At 42.4% G+C, this 23,276-nt stretch overlaps 1 protein-coding gene across 5 annotated transcripts in view; it reads left to right on the top strand.

Moving 5' to 3' along the window:
- CLCN1 (chloride voltage-gated channel 1) overlaps positions 1-23,276 on the top strand; it is a 67,060-nt gene that overhangs the window by 26,026 nt on the left and 17,758 nt on the right. For 4 of the 5 annotated variants that reach the window (XR_008464037.1, XM_054187097.1, XM_054187104.1 and 1 more), the window contains exons 2-10: positions 5,472-5,625; positions 6,138-6,269; positions 7,840-7,968; positions 8,072-8,205; positions 8,551-8,628; positions 13,250-13,328; positions 16,162-16,287; positions 20,255-20,339; positions 22,873-22,974. Coding sequence is in view for 4 of the 5 variants with exons in the window: in XM_054187104.1 (XP_054043079.1) it covers positions 5,472-5,625; positions 6,138-6,269; positions 7,840-7,968; positions 8,072-8,205; positions 8,551-8,628; positions 13,250-13,328; positions 16,162-16,287; positions 20,255-20,339; positions 22,873-22,974 (1,019 nt within the window). In the remaining variant the exon portion in view is untranslated. The remainder of the gene's footprint in view (positions 1-5,471; positions 5,626-6,137; positions 6,270-7,839; positions 7,969-8,071; positions 8,206-8,550; positions 8,629-13,249; positions 13,329-16,161; positions 16,288-20,254; positions 20,340-22,872; positions 22,975-23,276) is intronic. The other variant, XM_054187091.1, reaches the window with a different exon arrangement.

Here is a 23,276-nt window from a genome sequence, read left to right as displayed (position 1 = left end):
AGGAGTAAAGCCACATTTGCCACCAAGAAAATCCCTTCCAGTAGATAAGCATCCCTATGAGGATTACATATGCCACACTGCAAAAGATTAGAGAATCAGTTCTATGGCCATATTCAGGAATTTCTCTTCCGAAACTGCCTAAAACATCTGAGAGTTTGCAAATGTCTCCTACACTAAACCCTTCCCAAACCCACACGCTGGATGATTTGGAAGCAGCAGCCCAAGTGGGAAGGTGTATGGACAGAAGTCTGACTGGAGCAGTTTGTGCTTTATTTACATTAATGCCAGGCAATAGTTTGGCTGCAGCAGTGACACTGGCAGGGTGAGCGTGGGGTGGGATTTGATGGAGAGGTGCGTGAGCCCAGCTGGAGCTGAGCTCCCCCGGGATTCAGCCTTTGGAGACATCCCACCCCCATCAGCCGTGCCCGAGTCCCTGGCTGGCCGTTGGTTGAGTGGTGACGGCTTTGCTGGGACGATGGCAGACACCTGCCCCGTGGGGTGCTAGTGGAGCAACGCCTAGGGCTGGAGAGCTGAGGTGGGCAAAGGAAACACAGCTTGTGCTACGTGAGTTGGGGGCGTGGGGGGCGAGCTGTGGGGTGCAACCTGTTTCTCCAGTAAAGCACATCCAAAACCATCCCAGTTCACGTGCATCCACCCGATATGCTAGTCCCCACCCGTCTAAAACCACTCTGGCAAGCAGGCACAGATGACACAAGGAGGCAACACAACCCACCTCCGCGCTCTTCCTACCTGGCATCGGAGTGTGTCTGCCCTCAGATCCAGTGTTGTGCTGGTCGATGCATGTAGATAGACAACGTCACGCACAAACAAGCAGGCCACCAAATGCATTCCTGTGCATATCTTCAGGCAGTAATGTCTCCCAGCAAGCAGGCATTTGTGAACAAGATTTGCAATCTAAAAAGCAGACAGCCGTATTTATAGATTTACTGAAAAATATGCCCTAGAAATACTTTCACATGAACAATCACATACACATGTGACTGTATGTTTATGTATGAAGCTTTGCGTGCAGGCATATTCTGGCAAAAACAGGCTTGCTGTCCAGATGAATATTTTGCTAGCCATTCACACACATGCATATAAGATATAAATATGCATGCTAATGTACACCTTGCACAAAGACGCACACTTGTGTTATTAGCAAGAAAAACAACCTTCTGCACATGTTTTCGTCCATTTCCATGCAGAGTAACCATTAAGATTTCTTTCCCCACTGTCATGTGAAAAAACACATGGCAGAGAGAGATTTTGATTCTGTTGTGCCCTTGTCTTTTGCCTTCTGTTTTATATGTAGGTTGGAAGCTATTTCAGACTAGCTTTGTGATTTGTTTTGGTTTACATAAGCCTCAGAACAGTGAAATCTTGGTCTTTGGCCTGGGACCTTCAGCTAATTGATGGTGAAAAAACATAGAGTGGTTAATAGATAATAAAATAATAATAGTACTAGGATAATAATAGTAATGTATATGTAATTTTGAACGATTAAGATAACAGTAGGTATATGATAGGTTATGTAATATACGTGGATAAAAAAATATACTTTCTCATACACTGTAGGGTTTTGTATTGTTTTCTTTCTGGATGAGAAAGCAGCTACAGCTGGTGAAGTATTTATAAGCTGTGTTACTCAGGACTATAGAAAGGATGTTCGTGGCAATACACAGATGGGTGTAGTGGGAGGGATGTGTAATAAGTAAATGGGCAATGCAGTAATACAGAATAACAGGCTCACAGAAAGATGTAGGTGAGAGAGGCCTCTGGAGGTCTTTAGCCCAAGCCCCTGCTCACAACAGGGCTGACTCGAAAACTAGGTCAGGTTGTCCAGGGCCTTGTCAAGGCACGTTCTGAACATCTCTGAGACTGCAGATTCCCCAGCCCCTCTGGGCACCTGTTCCTGTGCTGAACTACCCCCAAGAGGGAGTGGATGCGGACATGGTCTCCTTTTGCACAGACTTTCCCTTCTTGCAAGTTACGTCTTTTTCCTTTTGTCCTTCACTGTGCCCCTCCAAGAGGTATCGCTCTGATGTTTCTCCCCAACCCCCCTCTCCCTTCAGGTGGTGGGACTGCTGTTAGATCTCCCCTTTGCCTTCTGTCCTTCAGGAAGAACTATTCTTTTCTTGCTGGCACCCACCCCTCACGTGTGCCTCTTTGAATCTGCCTAAGCAGTTGAGCCTAGACTTTTTACTGACATTTACATTTACTTATGAAGTGAGTTTTGTGAGGTTTCAGCTTTGAGACCAAACATGGCTACTCTTTTGTGATCCATCACAAAAAAACCCCAGCAACAACAAAAAAAAAACTAAGGAAGATCATTTCAGGAGCAGCAGGATGAGCAGGATGGCTACAAGGTGGGAGTGAGAGGGGTGAGCAGCAGAGCCCAAGGCTGCCTCAATGGCCAGGAGCAGCAGATTAAAACCAGTGTGCACTGGCAATGCTGGGGGAAGGGATTTCAGGAGTGGAGTACGCTGTGAAGGACATGTTGCTCAGTCTGAATGGCATGGGAAATAGCTTTTCACTGTGAGATGAGGGCAATTTTATGCAAGTGCCGAGCTCTCAGAAAATAGCTCCCAGAAAAGCCTTGAGATTGTGGTGCTGTACATATTTTTTCCCCTGAGATTCTGTGCAGCTTTTCCTCCATTGTTCAAGCAATGAAGCTTCCCCATCTTTTTTTTGGAAAGACAAACCCTGCTGGTTTGCAGTTAAACATTAATAAATGCTGCCTCCCTGAAAATGAACTTTACCCGGGTTATACTTTCTCTCCCTTCCCCCCTCCTTCCCCAGCAGTATTTATATCTTCAGCTGGTTTTGCACCATTATCACGTTCTCACTCAGCATTCAGCCAAGCTGGGCATGATAGTACCTTTTTTGGCTCAACCCTTTAGGTGGTAATTGATATATTTTAACATTCTCTCCAGTTCTTCTGGTCCTCGGAAACCCGATGTTCCTCGTGTTAGAGAGGGAGCATCAGAAGAAGGAACAGTCTAAGTCCTCCTGTGTTATATTTTTAGTTTTATATGTCTTCTAACAGAGTGGATATTTCTTGTCTAACCTAATTTTGCTTTAAGGTCATCCTCTGATTTCTGGATTCTTTCTCCCACAATCTCCTACCATTTTAAATAGTGCCAGAGTCCTGGAGAAGAAAAGCACGTATATGAGGCATTCTTTAAGAGACTAACTTGTTCTCCAGGACAGAACCTTCGTTTTTGCATCCGGAGACTAACTCCTTTTTTCCCACATCCTGAGTGCACCATTTTCCAGCCAGATAGAAGCGGTGAACTAGGATACCGTATGAGGACTTTTACCATTCGTGCTATTATATTGTCATGCTGTTCCATCTGGGCAGTTGGAAGACTCTAATTTGAACATCATACTGGGCACGGATTTGAGTTCATAGTTTGGATTAAGCTGTATTTGATATAAACCCATCCCTCATGACTATGTAAAGGCAATGAAACATTAGCTGAGGTGATGTGAAGATGCATTTGTCTAAAATCTGCTGGTACTTGGTGTTTATGGCTGAAATAGGCACAGTGAGAGAGAAAAAGGAGCAGTCTGCTATTTAGGACTGGATTCTGTATGCGACACCTTACCTTATATATGAAGTTCTTCAGCCTGATGTTTCACTGTCCTGTCCATATTATGGGGGTCAGAATGTCCATTCCTCATTCCATGTCTGCATTCCTTAATTTGCCTAAAGTGCGTTGATAATCATGTGGTTAATAATTACATTCAATTTGTCGGCTTCCAATACAGTGATGAATGGAAGAATACTTTCAGATATTCAGATAGCACAAATTTATTTAAGAGACAGTAGGTAAGCCATTTTAAGAACTGGATGATTTAAAAAAGCCTAGATATGTGTTCTGTGAAAAAAACACTAGGGTTTTCGAAGGGAGCTAATGCACATGGTTCAAGTGTCTCTCGAGGAATATGAAAATAAATAAACTATTTAGGACTTTCAGTCATATATGTTATGTGGAAATATGAATTGGTAGAGCACTGAAACAAGTGTCTGGAGAAACTAGGGAATTTCCACCCTTAGAAATGTTTAGGAGTTGCCTGGACAAGGTCTTGAGCAGCCTGATCTGGCTTTGGAGTTCCCAGGCTGTGTGCAGGGGCTTGGATTAGAAACTTCCAGAGGTGCCTTCCAGTGTAAATCTTTCTGTGAGTCTCTGAATCTATTTGACCTGAAGGGAACAGGAGCGAAATCTCCTGTGTCACTTCAAAAGGCGGAGACACGAAGCTGTCAAACTGAAATGTCTTCTAAGCACATGGTATGGCTTTATATCTCTCATATGTCTTGTCATTCTCCAGCTGAAGTGTCTGATTTTGCTGATCAAAGCATTGCCCACTCTCCTTCTGCCACTCAGAAAATCTTAGAGAAGCAGATGGGGAAGAAGCTAGGGAGGAAGCAGAGGGTCACCTTCTCACAGGTGAGAAGTGCCAAGATCACAGGCCACGCATCAGGTGGTAACCTGACCTCAAGTAATGCCAAATCTGGTTTACTGAAGGACACGTGAAGAGGAGAGGCTTATTCTCTGCTTCTCAAATGCGCACCTTCCCCACCTATACTCTGAAAGAGTGAGGTAGGATAGCTGCTCTTCAGGGAATCTGATAAACAAACAAGGGGGCACATCCAGGATCCTTCAGGCTCCCTTGAGATCTCATTGTTGACGAGATGGTACAACTGCCAAGTTCACTACAGGTCCATGTCTGAAATGTCATTGGTAAGCGCAGGTAGCTAGTTGTGAATTGCATATAACCAGTTGCATTTCAAGATTAGTGTCTGAAGACAAAGACTAGATTAGGTAGGTAGGAAATTCAGAGGAACTGGAGATATGAGAGGATTTGGGTAAATAATGGGAGGAGGTGTGCAGTACCCTGTGGTATGTCTGAGCTGATGCTGCTTCTTTTCCTCTGCAGGCACCACCAGTGGCTGTGTGCCCTGTTAAGCATTCCTTGGCAGCAGGAGGAACAGATGCAGGGCGTTCCTGCAGCCTGTTTGATAGTGTTATACCTCTTGAAACCTTCAGAGATGTTCTACAGTGCTGCTGAGATCTATGAGACAGCCCTGAGGGTGGCAGCCTCATGTGAACTATTTTGACCTTCTTTTGTATCTCCAGAAAGCTTGCTCAATCCCTTCAGACCACAGCCAGCTCTTTCTCAGGATGTTAGAAAGCAATTAATATTCTGTGATCATATCTTGTATGCCCAAAAAGGAGATTTAAAAGATTTTGGAAAGAGCGGGAAGAGGGAAACAGAAAAGACAAGGAAAAAAAGACGAGCTGCATCTGTATAAGTGTTTCTGTGTCTCTGTCTCTCTGCTTGGGTACATTTGGGCTTGCACCTCGGACTGTTAGTAGATCTGCCTCTTCCTCTTTAATGCTATTTGTGAAGGAGCATTTGCCTTACCTTTCCGTTTTGATCTCTCTTGCTTTCTGCTCCTCTAGCTTTATGGCCAATACACAGACCAGATACCCGACTTTGCAGAGAAGGAAGCAGCAAAACTCCTGAATAAGAAGCAGGCCCAAAAGAACAACGAAAAACCCCTGAAACGTGACAGTCAAGTAGAGATCAAAGAAGATCACTATTCCAAATGTCAAGGTAGGGACAATTCATCTTTCATTGCCCTATGTCCAGATATTGGGTAGACCAGCCAGAGAGACGGAATTTAAGCAAGGCAAAAAGAAAAGAAAATTGTGACTGGGGAGAAGAAGGGAAGGAAGGAAAAGGAATCACAGTGGGTCAAAAATATTTTTTTATGTAAGCTTTCATCTTAGGAAGAGCCAAGATCTGTTTGGAAAAAAGACCAGTCCCAAGTTAATAATTTTTTCCACAACAGTTCTCTGTAACAGGAGGAAATGGACTTTCTTGTGTTAGATTTTTGCTGCTAGTGCACAAGATGTTAAATTCCACCACCCCCATCCCTTTTTTTTTTTTTTTGAAACTGCATAAGGTTTTGCAGAGCTGTGTAAGAGAGGGATGGGTAACAGTCCTTCAACACGAAGCCCATGATGCTTCCAAATAAACTTCAGTTCTCATCATAGGAGAGGAGAGACAGACACAGGCTTCATCCATGTTCCCTCAGTTTTTCTGGTTCACTCTTCCCTCCACAGACTGTGCTAGACGCATCCAGAAATATGTTACCAAGAAGCTTGGAGAGGATTGGATTTTCTTGGTTCTCTTGGGTCTGGTCATGGCGTTGGTGAGCTGGGGAATGGATTATGCCAGTGCGAAAAGCCTACAGGGTGGGTCTCATTCAGGTGTTGCAAAAACACACTGTAAATGACATGAATGTTTTACAAAGCCCAGTGACAATGTTCCTCCTCCTCTAACATCAGTGTCCCATCCTCACTCCTTGCTGACTGAGGATTTTGAAGTACTTGCAGCATAGTAGAGAAAAGGTTAACTGGGGAGAGGTTCTTTAAAGGGATGGCAGGCAAAAATTTGGAAGTAAGTGGGCAGAAACAAAGGCTATGTGTATGATGAGTCAAAGAGAAACCATTATTTTGACTCCCTTTCCCTCCTACTCCCTTGAACATGTAGGGGCACAGGGAAGTGGTACCGCGGTCCTTCCTATCATACTGGTTCCCATCCTCCCCAGGAATAATGAGCACATGGGGGAAGGAGAGGGTAAGGGTCTCTTGGATGCCCCCTGACACTGTTTCTGCTTTTTATCCGTTATTGTTCTTGCCAATTTTCATTTGTACAGTGCCATGCAGTTTCCTGCCACCTGGCCACATAGTGCTGTCTCCTTTGGCTCTTTTCACAAAGATCTCCTAATCACTGTCTTATATCCCTTCCCCACATTTTTCCTGCAGTCCCTCTCCCCTTTGCCAGATGTAACAATTACAGGACCTTTCAGTCCCCCTGCCGCTCATCTTGGTGCATGCACACATGCACAACATTGCCCACATTCTGTTAACTGCTCTGTTCCTTTGTCCTTACCCTCAGTGTCCCATTCCTGGCCTGCATACACACACCAACCCTTTCCTCTCAGCGCTCTTGGCTGCTGATGTCCACCAGGCGCTGGCGTTCCTCAAAGCTCCCAATACTCCTTCGGCCCAATGTTCCTCCCTCTAGAGCTTCCCCATCTACCAGGCATCTGGCTTACTCTACCAGTCTCAGAGAGCCCCTGTTATTTATACTCCCTTTAGGGTTTTTTTTTTTCATTCCCTCCACCAAGTCTCAGCCTCCTGCTGTGTGGGGAGCCAGCTCAGGCTGGCTGATGATGACCTGCCCAGGAGCTGCAGTTCAGTTTGGATTCTCAGCAGCTCGTGCTGTTGCACCTGGCTGAGCACTGGTACCACTGCTGTTTTAACAGTTGGCACAGCTCCCCTCATGCTGCTGCTCTAAAAGACAAATCATAATCAGCCCTTTTAAGCTATTTTTTATGAGGGAACGATTTTTTCATGTGACTGAGATAGAGGAGAGAGCGCTAGCTATTGGTGGACCACTTTATTGTCCCTCAGGACCCACTTAAGGCCCTCAGGCTGCCAAATGAAAAGACCATGTACAGTGATTCATCTTCACAACTGCATGTAACATACCTCTCCTTACACCACATTTTGGTGCAGGTGTTAATAGTGTTTAAGAACAGAAAGCCATTTTTACCCATTCCTGCAGAATGCCTGTTTTGTTTGGGAACTCGTACTCAAAATGTAACAAGGCTTGTCTTAGAAAATGAGGATTTTAGGATGCTATTTCTCAGGGAGATTTGGTATGGGTGGGTTTAGCAATTGTGTGATTCTTTGATGTCTACCAACTTGTTTGGAGCAGCTGTGGTTACTGACGACTTCTTTGTTTGTCTGTCTACAGCCTACAAGTGGATGTACAGAGAGCTGCACCCGAATGTTCCTCTGCAGTATCTGGCGTGGGTCACGTACCCACTTGTTCTTATTCTGTTTGCGGCCATTTTCTGCCACCTCGTCTCTCCACAAGCTGTCGGTGAGGGCAGAAGGCATGGCAAGATCTGTTTCTGTCTGTCTCGTTTTTCTCATGCCATTTGCCTGCGGGTTTTCTTCATCCCCTGCTCTGCTGTTGTTTTCAGGGTCTGGAATCCCAGAACTCAAGACCATTATGAGGGGAGTGGTCCTCAAGGAATATCTCACTCTCAAAGCTTTTGTGGCCAAAGTTGTGGGTCTCACAGCTGGGCTTGGAAGTGGCATGCCTGTGGGGAAAGAGGTAAATATTGCTGTTTTCGTGTGCAGTAGGTCTGGGAGGTAGGAGGAGTTGTCTGTGGAAGAAGAGTCTATAAATGTTTTCTTTCTTCTGCCACCATTCCTCTTAAAGCTCTGCTCTTTCCAGCAACACTTACCTTCCATTGGCCATTTTCCTTCCGCTTTGAAAGGTTTGATATAGAAAACGTCAAAGAACTGAAGTCAGGTAGTCTTTGAGAGGGAAAAAAAAAAGAAGATTGGAGGACTGCCTGAGATGGGCAAAGAGAAATTATGAGTGCTGCAATGTCTGAATGGCTGTCAGTAACCAGAGGGTAACCCTCTCTGATTTCCTTCTCCTCTTCTCTTGCAGGGTCCTTTTGTGCATATTGCCAGTATTTGTGCTGCGGTACTCAGCAAGTTCATGTCAATCTTCTGTGGTGTGTATGAGGTAAGGCACATGTCTCTGCACACAGCTCTTCCACAGGCTGAACTCCTAAGGCACACAGGATAGTATTAGTAGGCCACAAAACACAGAGGAAACATATGGACTGAAGTTCACTGTACTGCTATAGAGCAGTAAAATACAAGCCAAAGAAAATGGTAGTGGGAGGCCAGATATACAGTCAAATAACTGCAGGACCACCAAAGCTACCTACCAATTACACAGAGGCTGGTTAGAAATATTCATTGGACAAGTTTTCAATCTCATGATGCTGATACCTTTGCACCGTAATCACCGTCTGTATAAAGAAGTAGCTGCAGACGAAGATCAATTTGTCTTTAAGCCAAATTTATACAGCATTGCTAATTATAGACACTGACACTGTCCCCAGGCTTTTGCTGTTGCAGAAGAGCCTCTGCAGGCTGATCACTGTATTGACTAGTTGTATAAAAAAAAAATCTATTAACTGCATATATAGCTAAATGTAGGAACTGCTTTACATACAGGCTCTTACCAGAAACTGGCTGTGTAACACAACAATGGGAGGTGCTGTTCTACTCGAGTAGATCCTGTCTGTGCATAAGGACCAGGTGTCATTGCTGAAGACCAGCTGACAGTACTAAAGACTGCACTAAAGTGTGTAGAGCCCGCTATTTGTAATAGCAGTGGCTGAATCTGCTGCTGGCTGTTGCTTTGTTTCATTGTTCTGGATCCTAACCCCCTTGCTTTGCTCCCTCTAACCCCAGCATGCCCTTCTCTGGCTGCACTCTCTGTTCCAGAATGTGCATAGGCAGTTCGACCTCCTGGTGGCGGCTTGCGCAGTTGGAATTGGATGTTGCTTCGGGGCTCCTCTTGGAGGCAAGTGTCTTCCTATATGTGACATTTAATGTACAACTCATTTAGCCTCTTGCTGTGGGATTTCCTGCTCTCAGGAAACGTTCTCCACAGATACCTCTTCCACTCTAGCAACACAAGTTCTTCCTTTTCACATGTAACTGGTGGCAGTGAAAGAAGGTTAGAGGAAAAGTAACACCTGTTAATGTGCTGATTTCTAATGATGCAACTTGCTCGGTCCCTGCCTGCCGTGGACATTGTTCAACCTGGAGAGCACCAAGGGCTGTCCAGAAAGTCAATAAGCCTCGAGTAGAGAACAGAAGTTAAAAAAAACCTTCAAGTAAGGAGTAGCAATATTTAAGGGCAAAAGAGGATGGCAAGTATGACAGGAAGTGATAATGTGAACAGGAAACTACTGTACGGCCTCTTCATCAGTGGACTGGAGATCAGAAATATCAGTGTATAAAGTTTTGGGCTCCCCACGTAAGAGAGATGAGAAGGGCCAGTAAGACGGTTGGGAGGTTGGAGTAATGGTATATGTGGAGAAGTTAAGGAAGCTGGGTTTGCTCAGCCTAAAGGAGAAAAGGCTAAAGGGGGATGGTCTAACTGATGTCATCAGCCACCTAAAGGTGTATTTTAGCAAAGATTGAGCCAAGGTCTTTTCAGAGCAACACAGTGCAAAAGGCAACGGGCACAATGTGCACCAAGGGAAATTATGACTGTATCTAAGGAAAATATGTTTCCCTCCCGCAAGGGTGTTCAGCGCAGGCACAGATGCCCAGAGGGTCCAGGGAATCTCCACCCTTGCAGATCTTCAGCACTCACCTGGACAAGAACCTGATCCAGCCTTGGAATTAGCACAACGCTGAGCAGGGAGTTGAAGGAGACACCTCCAGTGGTCCCTTCCCACTTTTCTATGATCCCGCTGTGAGGAGAAATGTGGCAATTTATCTCTGTCCCCTCACATTTGTACTAGTCTTCTGATTCATGGAATTTCCTTAAACAGCACATGTGCCAGAGGTACATGGTAACTTCTTCCTAGAACAGTGGAAATACATTCGTCAATAATTTCTCTTAAAATGTTTTCCATTCTTGTGCCTTTATTTCACTTTCCCCCCGTGCACTGCCCTGAACCTCTCCCCATGGTTATCGTGCCCAGAAGTTTAAGGCATTTTTGAAATGCAATGTTTTTTTCTAAGTTCGCTTTGTTTCCTCCATGCACTACTTTCCTGTTAGTCTTCAAATAGATGAATTAGTTAGCTGACAAATGCAACGTGGTCTTGCGTCAACAATAATAATGATCTTTACTCTGGTTTGCTATTAAAAAAAAAAAAAAGGAAGCAACATAGTTTGTCAGCTACAAATTAGAAGCTCTTCAGTTGAGAACTTGAGAAAAGATGTGCCAGGAGGAAAATCGGGTTTAGCAAGAGAGAAGCTGAGAGCTGTGTATATGTGGCAGTATAGCATGTTGGAGACAGCCTGAGCCGAAGCCTGAGACTTCAAGGCAAAACATGTAAGTCCGCCAAAAACCTTGAGCGAAAGCAGGTTCAGAACCAAGGGTTAGACCACAGTCAGGTGGAACGATTGACAGTATATAGGAGAATGGGACGTCTCTTAAGAGTAAAAAAAGATGAAAAAATCCCAAAACAACAACAAAAAAACCCCTTCCATAAGACAGTCTACAGTTCTTGTTTCTTTCTCTGTACCTGGAATTAATATAGTCTCAGAGACCACACGACACTTTGTACATAGTTCGCTAGGAGAGACTAGAGAAGAAAAGAGAAGGCTGAAGGGGGAGTGGTCTAATTGCTGTCTTCTGTAGCTAAAGGAGATGTTAGAGAGACAAAATAGCCAAACGCTTCTCAGAGAACACTGAAAAGACAAGAGACAACAGGCACAACTTGCAACAAGGGAAATTCTATCTATGCATAAAAAACCCCTCCCCGTGCCCCAAAGATTGTTCTGGGTGGCACAGGTGCCAAGAGAGGCTGTGGAATGTCCACCCTTGGAGGAGCTTAGGGCTCACCTAGCACCTTGATCCTGAGGTCCCTGATCTAGCTTTGGAGTTATCCGAGCTCTGAGCAGAGAGTTGGACAGGAAGCCCTCAGAGGTACCTTCCAGACTAAAACATGCTGTGAGTCTGTGATAACATTGTAGCACGGGAACAAACTGAGAGTTATCTCAGCTTTTGTAGCCCTAGTTGGGTTCCTCTTATGGATTCACATCAAATTTTCGAATGTAATTTCCATTCCCTGGGAGTCATGTAATCTTTAGCTAACCCTAGTCCAGGATACAGCTTGCAACTTCACATCATGTTGCCCTTGGTGTACAACTTCTTGGTGCTGTTGTTGGTGAACACCACCCTGTGTATAAATGAGGAGCCCTCAAAATGGATTTGAAAAGCCAATTTAGCCCTTGACAAGAAAAAGGTGGCCAGCCTACTTTTTCTGAGTGCACTCTGGTACTCTTTGATTGTCTGTTTGTTTTGGTCTATCTGGCTACTCCTACACCACTACGCAGCATCAGCACTCTGACACCGGGCTGGGTCCTGGGAGATGCCCCATGCCACAAGCTGTTCTCAGTGGTTGCCCTAGGTCTTTCTATCTTACACTGTTCTTCAACACTGTCTCATCAGGCTTTGCACCTTCAAATAACTCCATTACCTCTTGCCATACTACTGGCCATGTTGCACGTACCCTCAGTTTCAAGCTGTTAATCACGGTGCTGGTGGGCTGTATAACATGACCCTCCCACTTTGAAGTGAACCCCATCCCGGCTCTGGACATGATTATGTCTTAAGGCCACAGGGGCACTAATAGGGCCCAGAAGTTACCTAGGACAAAGCTATGGATAAGGACACATTGTTCTGGCCCATTTTTGTTGGGTTGCGCAGAGATAGCCTTGAGACACCTTTTGGTTGAGGCTCTATAAAAGACCTGCTCAGGTTAACAGGAATTCATGACCTTCTGGCCTTAGAATTCACCCCAGCCACTCAGATTCCTATCATAACACAAGACCACCCTTTCTCAAAACTCTTGTGCGAGATCTAACAGGCTACTTTGGGAACACGTGGTAGTAGGAAGTACCAAATACACGGGCTTTTGACACTGGTGTATTACACACCACCTAGGATTTAGACAAAATAAAATAAAAACCTATCTGCTCACCTTTCACCATCCTCAGGCAGTTCAGGGCCAAACCTTGGAGAAAGAGCAGAAGAGCATTTTCTCCCTGTCAACAGCTCTATGTCTTCCGCAACTGTCTCAGGAGAGGCTCTACCCTTCCATTTCACTGTTTTCACCAGGACAGCACGAGGCTGGGTGATCTGGTACTGACTCACCTAGCCAGGGTGACGGGACACCTGGGACACGCATGTACCTTGCGCACGCAGACTCATAGGGTGGGTTTTTTGAGACACATCCCCTGCCAAAGTAAAAGCAATGAAGTAAAACATACTTATGCACCCTCCACCCTCTGGAGTATTTTCCACAAGACACCTCTTCTACAGTGACAGAAATGTGCATGTTTCAATGAAAGATGAGATGCTGCCTCCTCCATGTGTCTTGAAAATGTGATTCCAGGTACATGCCTGTCTTGTGCCAGGTCTTGTCTTTTGAATATTTTGAAGCCATCCAGAAGGGAGAAATAAGATAAATATAGCTATAACTCTGAGACTGGTGGACAGAGCTGGGTGACAGCATGTGGCCGTACCTGCCAATTCTGTTACTCACTCTCTGCTTTCTTTCCTTCTTTCTTCTGTTTGTCTGTCTCTCTTTGTCTCTTTCACCAGTAGCAGCCATATTATTACACGGATGTCCTGACTGTGGGTTGCGCTGTGGGGGTCGGCTGCTGCTTTGGGACACCACTTGGAGGCAAGTGGCTGTTCTGTTTCCTTTTTCTCAGGTACCTAAATCCTCTCCTGCCTAGTCCTCTTCTTCTCTCCCCCTTTCCTGCACCGTATTCTTGATCTGTCGTCTACTTTGAATCAAGAAGCTTACCTTTAGCGTTGCCAACCTCCCCAGCATCTCTGTCGCAGTCTTTTTTCCACATGTTGTCAGCCTTCTGGAGGCAAGAAGTGGGGGACTGTCTAGAACAGTAGTCTCAAGATTGGGGTGTGCATACCCAAGGGGGTGCGTAAAATGATCCATTGGTGTGTGGGAAGGAAATACCGGAATTTCTATTTTTTTTTTAAATCTAAAAAAAAAAAAATAAATTAAGCTTCACTAATATTCAGTATATGCGTTGGCAGTGGTGCCCTCACTCAGTCCATGATGGCCACTTGCCACATCCAGTGCATGAGGTGTCCTGGGTGTAGAGCTGTTCACAACGTGGAGGGTTAACAGTGGTGCCCTCACACATTCCCTTGCTTTCAGTATATTGCAATATATTGCAATCAATACGTACCCACTTAAGTGGATTTATGGGTTATATTAACTAAACTAACCCTCACAAAACGGACAAGTGGCTTAAAAAGATTCCTGCAAAGAGGGCATGGATTGAAGATAATACTAATAATGCAAGCACAGACAAATGACAAGAAAATGGCAGAGATGACACTCTCCTACTCCTAGTACAGGCTCTTTATCAGCCACATTACAAGGCACAAACAACGACCAGCTAATCAGGTCTGACAAGAAGCTGGCCAAAAAAAAATAATCAAATTCATCAAAGGCTATTTTAAATATGGATTTACATCCACTATCGTTAACGATGAACCTCACCCTAAGTGCATATTATGCTTTGAGAAGTTAGCTAATGATGGTATGAGGCCATCAGAATTAGCAAGACATTTAAAAGCTAAGCTTTCAGAGCACAAAGACAAACCTCTACAATTTTTTCAGCAGTGTTTCAAGCTACGTGATATCCAATCCAGTACTTTACAAAATTTCACTGAGCTTCATGATAAATGTTTAGAAGCCTCCTTTGAGGTTTCTTGCTTCATAGAAAAAGACAAAAAGCCACATACCGCTGGGGAAACACTTCTTCTCCTGCCACAGTAAAAATGACTGCAATAATACGCAGAAAGCAATACGTCAGCAAGCACTCTTGGAAGATGTGTAGAAAACAAAAAAACAACCAAAACAACAGAATCACAGAACGGTAGTGGTTGGAAGGGACCCTTGGATAAGATCTGGTTGCTGGAGGTTTGAAGAAACAAGTATCCGTACAAATTGCACAGTGTGAGAGGCTTGCTATGCAGCCAGATGAAAGTACAGATGTCTCTAACATGTCTCAGTTTACAATATTTGCTAGGGTCTGTGTTGATTGTGAAATACATGAAGAGCTACGTTCTGTGAGCCACTAAAGGAAAGATCTGCCGGAGAAGCTATATTCTCAAGAGTAAATGACTTCTTTAATAAGAATGTTTTATGGAAAAGCTTTGCAAGTGTAACAGCCTGTGAAGCAACTGCTTTGACTGGCATAAGAAAAGGATTGCGTGGTAAGGTTACACAGACAGCACCACACCTGAAATTCAGTCACTGCATTGTCCATAGGCAAGCTACTGCAGCAAAGAGATGGGAGCCAGACACGCACAAAGTGCTACAGGATGTCATCGACGTGGTTAATTTAATAAAAAACAAGACCTTGAAACAGTAGAATGTTTACAATACTTTGTAATGAGATGGGAAGTGACCATGGAAATCCTTTGTACCATCCAGGCATTTGCTGCTTGTCTCATGGCAATGAGCATTTAAGAGTTTTTGACTTTAAAGAACAATTGCACTTTTTTTTTTTTTTACAAAAAGACGAGTGTTCTGAATTTGCTGATGTTTACTGACAAGCATCCGTCAGTAGCATGCTACCTAGCAGTTAATTTCAAAAAAATAAACATACTTGGTGTGAAGGTGAACGTGATGTTCTAACTGCTTTTCAAAAGAAACTTGTGGAGATTTTGTGATTTTGTTGACAAATACAATGTGAGTGTGTCACCTACAATAACTCTCATACACGTAGACCTAAAATACTCGGAAATAGAAATTTCTAACCGTTTAAAAATCTTCCAGATTAAGAGTTTCAGTGGGGTTTGAACACAGTTGTTAAAGATACACAAATTCAACACCTTCTGATTAGTTTGCAAGAACAACTGATTGACATCAGGGAAGATGGAAGTTTACTATCCAAATTTCAACAAAAGCCTTTGTGTAAGTGGTTAATGGGATTGAAAAAATAGTATCGTGATTTAGTTAGCATGGCCAACAATGCATTTCTTGCATTTGGATCTATGTATCTTTGTGAGATATATTTTTCAGCTATGACCGCCAGGAAGACCAAGTAACAAAATTAACTGAATGCAGAACCAGACCTTTGAATCATTTTATCACAAACTGTTAAACCAAAATTTTCAAAAAGAAAGAATATCAGTATTTTTAGTGAGAAAAAAAAAGTTTTGTGCCATTAATAGGTATAACAAATACTTTTATAAAAATTTTGTTTATTTCATCTTTATCTTGTCCTTTTTTAATTGCTATTTTTTGTGTATGTTTTGTGTTGTACGTAATATATTAGTACAGTAGTACTTTTATATAATTTTTAAATAAATACACATATATTGGGGGGTACCTGCTAAAAAATCTTTTATTGGTAGGGGTGCGTGCTCAAAGAAGTGCGGAGACCACTGCTGTAGAAGACTATTTAGAAGCCTCTCTCATGCTTCTAACATCACACTTCTGATTTAAACTTTGCTCCCTTTCCTACTCTTTCTAGGCGTCCTTTTCAGCATTGAGGTCACTTCCACTTACTTCGCTGTGCGCAATTACTGGAGAGGTTTCTTTGCAGCTACCTTTAGTGCCTTCATTTTCCGAGTCCTTGCTGTGTGGAACAAGGATGCAGGTAAGCGATGAGCCATTCCTACTCTCTTTGTACAACAGGTCCTCTTATTAATTTATTATTTTCCATCCTCCTCAAAACCACAACCTCGTATGATGTTTGAAAATTCTGCCGTGACATGTGAATTCCACCCGTACAGAAGGAAAGAGAAAGGGAAGTATCTTAAGTCATCAATTGTATAACCCAACCTATTCCTAGGCGTGCTGGGGATATGACTGAAAAATGATGAAATAAGAGTCCCCGGCAAGTAAGAGGGACCATGAGGTGGGATTTTTGCCTCTACTTAGCATAGTGTCAAGGCTGCAAACATAGAGGTATCCCATCACAGAAGATGCAACACATACTATGGTGCACGCTGTTGCAATCTGCTGGGAATGCCATGGTCTGCTTTGGTCATCTCTTGATTAGAAGCGTAAAAACCAAATAGTCTAGAAAATTGAGACGATAAAGTGATTAGGAAGGCTGCCGGACTGGCAGGGTCTGACTTAAGGTCCTGAAAACGTAACTGTCTCCGGTAACTGCAAAGCGTGAGTGCAACGTTGGTGCAGAGAGAAATAGCACAGGGCAAGCTTGTTCAGGAGAGCATTTCAAATACCATGGGAATGGAGTTCCAGCTGATGCAGAAGGCTGACATTTCTTTGTAAACTTCTTGCTTATAATGTCTTTATCTTTTATTCTTACAGTTACATCTATTTTATTGACCTGAGTTCCATGTGGGCAGTTCCCTTACTTAAAAATGCTACAACTTATGTCTCTCTTGACTTCACAGGGTTGGATTATTTTTTTTGTGCTAAAACATTATTTGGCTTGAATATTCTCTTGGATATAGAAAGTGGCTACACTTTCTACTTGAATGCGGAAAATGGCTACATCTTTCTTTTGAAACACCGCCTCTTATTGATGGGTATTTGACCATGAGATCTCTCATAGAAAACACACCTTTTTGTTCTTTCCAGAGGAAAATATGAGAAATTCAAAGACAGATGACAGGAGATAATATCCTATCCTTCACTTTGTCTACTCTAGCTCCCTTGCTGATCTTCCAAATCATTAGAAATTAGCGTAATCCTGAAACATCTTAATTGCGGTCCTTTCTTCAAAAGTCATCCAGACAGGTTTAATACCCACTTTAATGGCTCCTTACTTTCTGCGTCATTGACTGTCTGGGTTAAAAAGTTCCATGATCCAACTGTCTATGAAAAATAGTTCATTTTCATAGTTCTGAATTTCCTTTGTCTGTGTTGTCAGTCTCCTTGTCCTTGTATTAAGGTACTAGAAACTCTTGTCTAGCTAAATCATTCATTATTTTATGATCTTTTATCATGCCTGCTCCAACTTATCTTTCATGTCTTTTCTTGCTTATTTCCTTCTGAAAGTTACAAGCCTGCTCTTTTCAGTCTGGGTTCATGTAAGGGTTTTTTTTAGGTCCCCTCTCTGATGTCTTCACAATCTAAAGTTTTGCCGATTCACGGAAGATATGCACTCAGTAGATAAGTGCATGTCTTTATGTTAGCTTCCTGTATGGCTACTGTTATCACCCAGTAAGAAAGCCTTTCTATGAGGTAGGTTAATGTACTTGAAAGTGGAAGAAATTGCCTTCCCTTGATGTGCGCTATGTGCATCTACCTGTAATGTTGATGTGGAACATGTAAACTATGGCAAATTCATACATAATATGTGAATTAACTTTTCTGCTTAGTCAGGCACTTACCATCTTCATCCGGAATATTTTTGAGATAAGATGATCAGAGTTCCAAGCAGGTGTGGCTATTGCATGGATCTATTGGAAGGCATTACAATACTGCAATGCAATACTCTGAATTATAATACCATTTTTATGCAGCTTTTGCATATTTTTAGCAGCCAACATTAGGAAAAAGGTAAAAAGACCATTTTTCTTAGAGCTGTCTACACTAATCCAACCGTCCTTCTTGAAATACTGTTGTTAAATTAGATTCCTTTCTAATGTATCAATCAGTCTTCCCCCACTGCATTACTTTGCATTCATCAACACAGAACATTGCCTTTCTTATGCAATACTTTCTGCTTCCAACCAGGGTAAACTGATTCAGTATCATGTGCAGATTTTGCTGTCTTGCACAGAAAATTCTGAACTCCAAACTCCTGCTTACAACAAGGACAACTTCCCACTGCCTCTCTGGGCGTCTGTTCCAGCGCTGAACCAACTCCCCAAAAGGAAGCATTTGCTCATTATATGTGGACAAAGTTCCCTTGTTGGAAGTTGTGCCCATTGCCTCTTTTTCTTTCACTGTGTCTTTACAACTTCCCCTTGATGGGACACTGTTGTTAGAACCCCCTTGAGTCTTCTCCTTTCCAGGCTGAGCAGACCTAGTTCCTGCAGCCTCTCCCTGTGCCCATGCCCTAGACCATCTGGGGCTCACCACTGGACTCTCTCCAGTTTTGTAACATTTCATTTGTACGGGGTTTTCTAGATGTGGCTTCATCAGTGCCATATAGAAGGAAATAATCACCACCCTCAACTGGCTGGTTGTGCTTTGGTTATCTTTCATTGCCACAAGGGCACATATTAAGTATTCTATCCACCAGAACCCACTGGCATGAAAGCAGAGCTTTTCCTGCTCACTAGGCCCCCAGGCTGTACCAACACACCTGCCATTCCAGGTGCAGGGTTAAATATTTGTCTTTGTTGAATTTATGATGCTCCTACCAGTCAACTCCTCCAGTCTGTGGAGACCACTCTGAGTGAAGCCCTCCAGGCGACAAACCACCCCCTTTTCTCCTTCTCTTTCTTGGGCTGATATAACAAAAAAGAGGACATCCTGACATCCTGTTTTTCACAATCTTCCATCCCTGACTCTTCTTCTGCCTTGTACCATCTCTGTGTTCGTTGGACCCCTCCACTCGACTCACTTCCCTGGCAGAGGACTTTTCCAGAAAAAGAGCAGATAGTTTTTCTGGTAGGTTTTAGTGAGGTGAAAGAACTCAGTGAAGGCTTTGACATGTGTTGGAATAGATCCAACGGAACAGTGCATCCAGGAGGGAAGGACCAGGGTGAAGAGGCAGGGAGTAAAATCTTCCCATTTTGAATAGCAGCACGTGGTTAGACAGGCTTAGCTATCTTAGGTAATGTAACCCACAGAGATCTGATCAATCATTGCTCTAAACCTAGTCCTATCTGGCCAATTAGCAAGTAATTACTGCCTCCTGTAGTAATCACATAATTCTAGATTTTCACTGCTTCTTCTCTTTCCTCGTTGTGCAAATAATTCCTTCATCCAGGGCAAATTGGGATTTACATCCGTCCTCATTCTGCTGCATTTCCACTCTGCACTAGATTACTAATTTGTACGTCACCTGTTGGCATACAGATAGTTACTGTTTCCACGCAATTAGGTACCTCCATGTAAAAGCAGGACAGGTTTCAACATCTGAGTCATTTTTGCAGTGGAACACTACCAGAGAGGTGAGCTGGAGAAGATGAGGCTTAGCTGATCTTTTCCATTTCTGATTTCTAAGACTTTAATTCTTTTGGTACCAGTCAAAAATTTTGCAGATGTAAGTTCAGAGAGCATCTGGGTTTTGTTTCTAGAAGGCAATTACAACTGCTTGTGACACAGTTTTTCCAGATATGTAAGCACTGCCCGCCTTGGCAAAGAGAGTTTTCGGAGTCAGTGAGTATAGTGGGAAGAGTTTTTATTTTCTAGAGAATGGATGGTAGAAGAAAAGAAAGAAAACCCTTTAAAAATCTGGTATCGTAGCTAAAAAATACATACATTCTCTGAAAACAAACCTGTACCATCTAGACTGCTAATGTTGCCAGTGCTCAAAAATAGGCACTACTGAAATCAGAGCAGTATTCCAATCTGTAATACTGTATATAACGTCATGAAAGCACACAGGAGCACGTATAAACTAGTTCCCCTGTCCCTACCCCTAGCTTTTATGGCATTTAACTTCTCATGTCATTATTCCATTTCTTCTCTCACAGTTACCATCACAGCCCTGTTCAGAACAAACTTTCGCATGGATTTCCCCTTTGATCTGCAAGAGCTGCCAGCGTTTGCTGTAATAGGGTAAGTTCCCGGGAACCTGGCTCCTTGCTCTACAAAGGTCATCATGTGAGCTCCGTTAGGAATTCTTTTGAAAAAGAGTTACATTCATCTCTGTTAGACATTTCGGTTGTCACAAATAAGACCATTGCTTGTTGAGATTCCTCCTTCAGAAGTGGTGCCCATGTAGCACAATGGCTAAGGAAGGAAATGTGGGTGTTATCAAGCTGTTTGTTATTTCCTTTCCGCATATCTTTTTCAGAAATTAAGTTCTGGGGAAAAAAGTAAGTCTAACTTGGTCTACATTCTGGGTATAGATTTACTGACTGGGCCTTTAACTGTTTTGATGGCATCCCCAAATGAACTGACCAAACTAGTATTGTCTTTTCACTTGACAAAAATAGGACAAAAGATTTAACCATGAAGTTTCCCTTTTCCAAGGCCAGAATGTTTATCCTTTCCAAGAGAGGTTGGCACACTGGACATGGTGGCAAGGGTAACTGAAGCGTAATTGGATTCAGTGAGAACAATGGTAAATTTATGAAGATGAGTGTCATTTTTACTTTATTTAGGGAGATAACTGAGTTGGTTTCATTTGTGGAGGAAATTTGGGGAAATGAAAGAATGAACTTAAGAAAAATGAGAAAAGAATTGGGAAGTACTAGAGAAAAACTGAGTTTGGAATTGCTGTGAGGAAAAGTCTTGAGTTAGAGCTTGATACAGATGCCAGGGAAATCACTGCAGAGCAGTAGTGAAGGGAATATACTGTAGGAACAAAGACCTGTGCTGGCATTGTGAACATATTCTGTTGCAAGACCTGAATCTAAGACCAGAAATATATTTGAGGTTTTCTAGCTCTTTTTAGTAGGCTGCCCTCATATTAATTTACTTGAATATGTACTAAAGTGGGATTTTTTTGAAAACCTCAGATACATTGAAAATCTATAAATATATAGGAGCTTTCGCTAGTAATATGTATCCACTTTGATCTTCTCCTTAAATACACTTGCATGCTGAACCCGAGGGAGTCTGTTTGTTTAGATTGGTAAGGAAAAAGGTAATCCATATTATTTACAGCTTATAGAATGCAAAATTTCTTGTCATTGTGTTCTGAACAGAGTTGACAGAGCTGGTTTTTTCAGTACTGCACATAGGCTAGGAAAGGAGTATATGACAACTGTGAGATGCTTTCAAATGCCTGGGTGTCCAATGTGGTATTTCAAAAAAAAAAAAAAAAGCTAAAGACTTGGATAGTCTTGGATAAAGTCCTGATGCCAACTTGGACTTAACATTAAGTCTCAAAGTGGAACTCTCTTTCTATCTAGCATATGTCTTCACTTTCAGGTAGGACAAAAAAACTGAGCCAGCCCAAGCACTATTAACTGGTAGATCTTGTTCTTCCGTGTCTGCTAATGTTGTTAATTTGCAAAATTAACAGGAGGAGCACTTCTATTTTATTGACAAATTCATAGGCAGGAATGAAGGGATCTATTTTTTAATATGAAGTATAAAGAAATTCAGTTCACTGTGCAGCCCTTAGGTTTATGTTGCCTAAGGGACGGGTCTATTTTAACACAAGTGCTAAACAGTGCTGGCTTAGAATATTAAAGAGAAGTTCATTGGACATATTTGTCAGTGAACAGCTTTATATCTAGTTCAAACTTGTTTCTATGTAATTTTTAAATAATCAAGCAAGATTTTTCCAGCATACAACTTTTTAACTAGGCTAAGATAGTCTTTGAATGAGATTTGGCAAAAGCCAGCATAACATATAGAAAAGGAAAATTCCATTCACTTTAAAAAACAATAGAATGAAAATGCTATCTGTTTATCCTTAGTATTCTGTGGGTTAATTTATTTGCCACACAAAATAATAGTTCCCCTTACCAATTCTAAATGCAGTCCTTTTTTTCACTTTTTTTCACCTTTGAGTATTAGGCCCTATTTATCCAGGTCTCATTAAGCTACAAGGCATAACGATGAAGGCCAGTCCTTAGACAACTATACTTTTTTTGACCTTATTAGGATCAGGAACATAGGCTGAAGTGATTAGGAGCACAGAGATGATGTACTTTGCTAAAGGCACAAGAGTTGCTGTCGCTTTTGATGTAGGTGCATAATTTTGCTGAATCGGAGTTAAACTCCCTTCATTTTTACTATTTCGTGTTCCAACCTGATGTCTAAGTTCTGACAATACTGGTCTTTGTGCAGGTGCTCTTCACTGGCTCCCACTGAGGTCTGTCAGTCCCTTTTTATATATCATTTTTATAGATCATTCTATAGATTTTTATAGACAAGATTTCCTTCTCTAAGCAAGAGGAAATTTAAGCGGCAAAATGGCAGTGTGTGTGTGACCAACAAGTCCAAAATAATCTCTCCCCTTTCATCAGGGAGTCAACGTCTTCAAGTGAGTTGCTACAGGAGTAACTCTCTAGGTGATGTTTAAAAGACTTCATAAACAGCTGAAGATGAAAAACACTTAAACTCATTTTCTTCGTTGGTGGTTTGTGTATTATTTGTTATTTGGTATGATTTTATTTCTTTTTCTCTACTTTAGGATATGTTCTGGATTCCTTGGAGCATTTTTCGTTTATCTCAATCGCCAAGTGGTCCTGTGCGTCCGGCGCCATACGACTCTGAGCCAGTTCCTCACCAAATAGTGAGTGCCTTTGAAGTTACTCTCTTTAGGGACCAGATTTTTATACCCTACTGGTATTGGAGAGTAACAAATGCTTTCTGGAAGCTCATAGAACTACATCAAGTGTAAGATAGTAAAAATATGAGAAACTCAAATTATATGAGAAAAATATCTGCAAATATCAAGAGAATTTGTTCTACACTGGATTTTCTTCCTCGATAGTTTCAAATAGCCTCTTGATTTACAAAGGACACTCTGTAATATTCATTAAGAGGACAAGGGAAACTATTGAATGGACAGAAAATGTTTTTAATTAGAAAATC

The sequence above is a fragment of the Rissa tridactyla genome, chromosome 1, assembly GCF_028500815.1.
Source record: "Rissa tridactyla isolate bRisTri1 chromosome 1, bRisTri1.patW.cur.20221130, whole genome shotgun sequence".
In the NCBI taxonomy this organism is placed as follows: domain Eukaryota; kingdom Metazoa; phylum Chordata; class Aves; order Charadriiformes; family Laridae; genus Rissa; species Rissa tridactyla.
The sequence above is the reverse complement of the archived record's forward strand: the minus strand, read 5'-3'. Positions and strand labels throughout refer to the sequence as shown.